The 2,404-nt window shown below is 47.3% G+C and overlaps 1 protein-coding gene across 1 annotated transcript; it reads left to right on the forward strand.

The window, feature by feature from the left end:
• The first annotated feature begins 1,810 nt into the window (after nt 1-1,810).
• BJ212DRAFT_742721 (uncharacterized protein) lies at nt 1,811-2,404 on the forward strand. The gene is made up of 2 exons (XM_041343961.1): nt 1,811-2,045; nt 2,162-2,404. The coding sequence occupies exons 1-2, from the start codon at nt 1,958-1,960 to the stop codon at nt 2,320-2,322; spliced, it is 249 nt and encodes an 82-aa protein (XP_041185018.1). The 5' UTR covers nt 1,811-1,957; the 3' UTR covers nt 2,323-2,404.

The following is a 2,404-nucleotide window of genomic DNA, read 5'->3' on the forward strand; positions in this document are numbered from 1 at the left end:
GGCATCTTCTAGTATTTTTCACCGGCCTCCGCCTGATCCGCGAACGCCTGCTTATGCACTACACTACCGACTTACTTTCGCAGCAGTTGTCCTTTGTTATCTTATCTATAACTTCTTGGATGCTTCTGGAAGCATCACAAACAACTTTTACGAGCTACTCGGCGTATATCCGAACTCCAGTGATGCTACCCTAAAGACGGCGTTTCGCGGGTTCGCAAGGAAATATCACCCAGATCGAGTAGGTCCGTCAGGAGAAGCATTGTTCATCGAGGTAAGAGATGCTTTCGAAGCCTTGAAAGACCCAGTGATCAGGTTTGCGTACGACAGGTGAGGGGTCTTGTGAGTGGTACGGCTTGGTCACCTCATATCTACATTTCAGATTCGGACCTGATGTCCTGAAGTGGAAAGAGTGTACAACAATGCGCGAGTATCTCCGACGCGGGCTACTGAGCTCATCATTGTACCACGTCATGACTGGTGCTGGTCTGATTCTTTTCTCAGTTATCGGAAAGCCCAGTCCAATAGCAGCAGTGAGTACTCTGGATACTTGCTCTGTTGCCCATTTTGACCAGCTTCCTTGTGCCTGTTTCAAGTGGCGTTATCTTCTTTTTCTTTCCCTTTTTGCATCAGAGCTTTATCTCCTCCTTGCCCCCTCGCCTTCCACGTTACCACCGAGCCCCTTTGTTGATGCAGCAACCTCGCACACCACGATCCTCCATATTGTATTTCCTAAACGGATTATACACCAACATGTTCTTCTCCTCCATCAGGTCTTCTTTTTCCTTTCAGTTGCATTGTCCCGAGTGGCACCAGTCCTGTTTCCCTCGCTGATGCGGGGAGATCCTATCACGGATCAGCAGATCGTACGCGCTATGGCCGAGAGACTTGGTGCGCTGGCAAAGACAACAGAACGAGAGTGTAAGTGGATCATTACCTTTCTTGGCATATCCATTAAGTTTTGGTATGCACCAATATTTCTTCTGACTCTAGTTTCGATTATGCTGGATACGGAATTGCTCGCAATCCATGAGACACCCATGGTCACATCTGAGTTGAGCACGCTACCTCGGTCGCGCGAGATGCTCAAAGTGATATCATGCATACTTTGACCATGGAGATGGAAGATGTTGTTGTGGAGAATAAGCTAAAGTCGGAAGTCGGGCCTGTGAAGACTGCATGGGACTTTGCTGTTGATAAAAAGATGAGGAAGAGAGTTCAAGGTCGGCAATTACAAGAAACAGCAGATAAACTGTCATCGCAACCACCAAAAACAGGTCAAGTGAAGATGTACAACCGCGCTCGATCTTTATCGTTTTAACGCTTTAAGTATTTTGAAACTGCAAAAAAATAATGTTTTGTTTGGGAGCCTCATGGCAATAACAACCAGAGATCTTATGTAGATCCGCAAGCATCTGAATGCAGGTAAAGGGTGACCCTACTAGTAGGCGACCTGGAAAATGAGGGTTCTGATGCCCCTACATACCATGAGGTCAGCACATGACTTGCCTGCAAGCAAAACATGCACAATGAAGGTGTTCTAGCTCGCCTGCGTGCAAAAGCATGCAGAGTGACTCTTGAGCTATGTAGTTGTTAGCCATGCCCAGTCCTCTCGTCAGTTGACTGCGTCGATCAATCTTGGTTATCAGGAAGATAAAGAAGTGTCTTGGAACGAGACTCCTTCAAGCATCATGATCGTTCATAACATCCAAGAGGATGGGTCAGATTTGCCTTGTCCGATGTCGCCCCCGACGTCACGGCATCGTTATCCATACGGTAGATTTGAAAAGAAAGGTTAAAGAAAAATGTGTCATTTTAGTGTTTAAACACGGACCTACGGGTTGGATTTACCTAAGGATCTACAAAGAGTGGCTCACACTGCTACTTATACAAAGGTCGCCGCATTCCATTCAAATTACATGAAATTTCTTTTGTCTCTTCCCCCTTCCGCTGAAACGACATGGAGGGAGATTATCAACACGCTGAGACATCAGCAGCAGGTGCTAAACGCCAACGACTGAGCCCAGACGCTAGAAAACTCCTAAAAGGTAAGTCGTCCTCCATCCATTCACACAAATCGACACGGTTCGCCCAGTTGTACCTTTGCCGAGACGCGGTGGCATGTTAGGTCCAATGCTCGAGGCGCGCTGACCCTTTTATACAGATTTTGCCGAACATGTTTCGATGTACCCGGATTCACACCAAAGACAACACTTGCTCGACCAGGTGCGACGCTTGCATGGGTGTGGACAGGCCGATGCCAAACATATAACCGCGTGGTTTCAACGCTACCGTGCCACCGTAAGGAAGAATCAATGCAAATGATGATATGACGAATATCCGTGCGTGTTTTTTCTCCCGAACATGCGTATATGTGCACCCTTGATTTACGCCATGATCTTGCCGA

The sequence above is a fragment of the Suillus subaureus genome, assembly GCF_016647635.1.
Source record: "Suillus subaureus strain MN1 chromosome Unknown BJ212scaffold_428, whole genome shotgun sequence".
In the NCBI taxonomy this organism is placed as follows: domain Eukaryota; kingdom Fungi; phylum Basidiomycota; class Agaricomycetes; order Boletales; family Suillaceae; genus Suillus; species Suillus subaureus.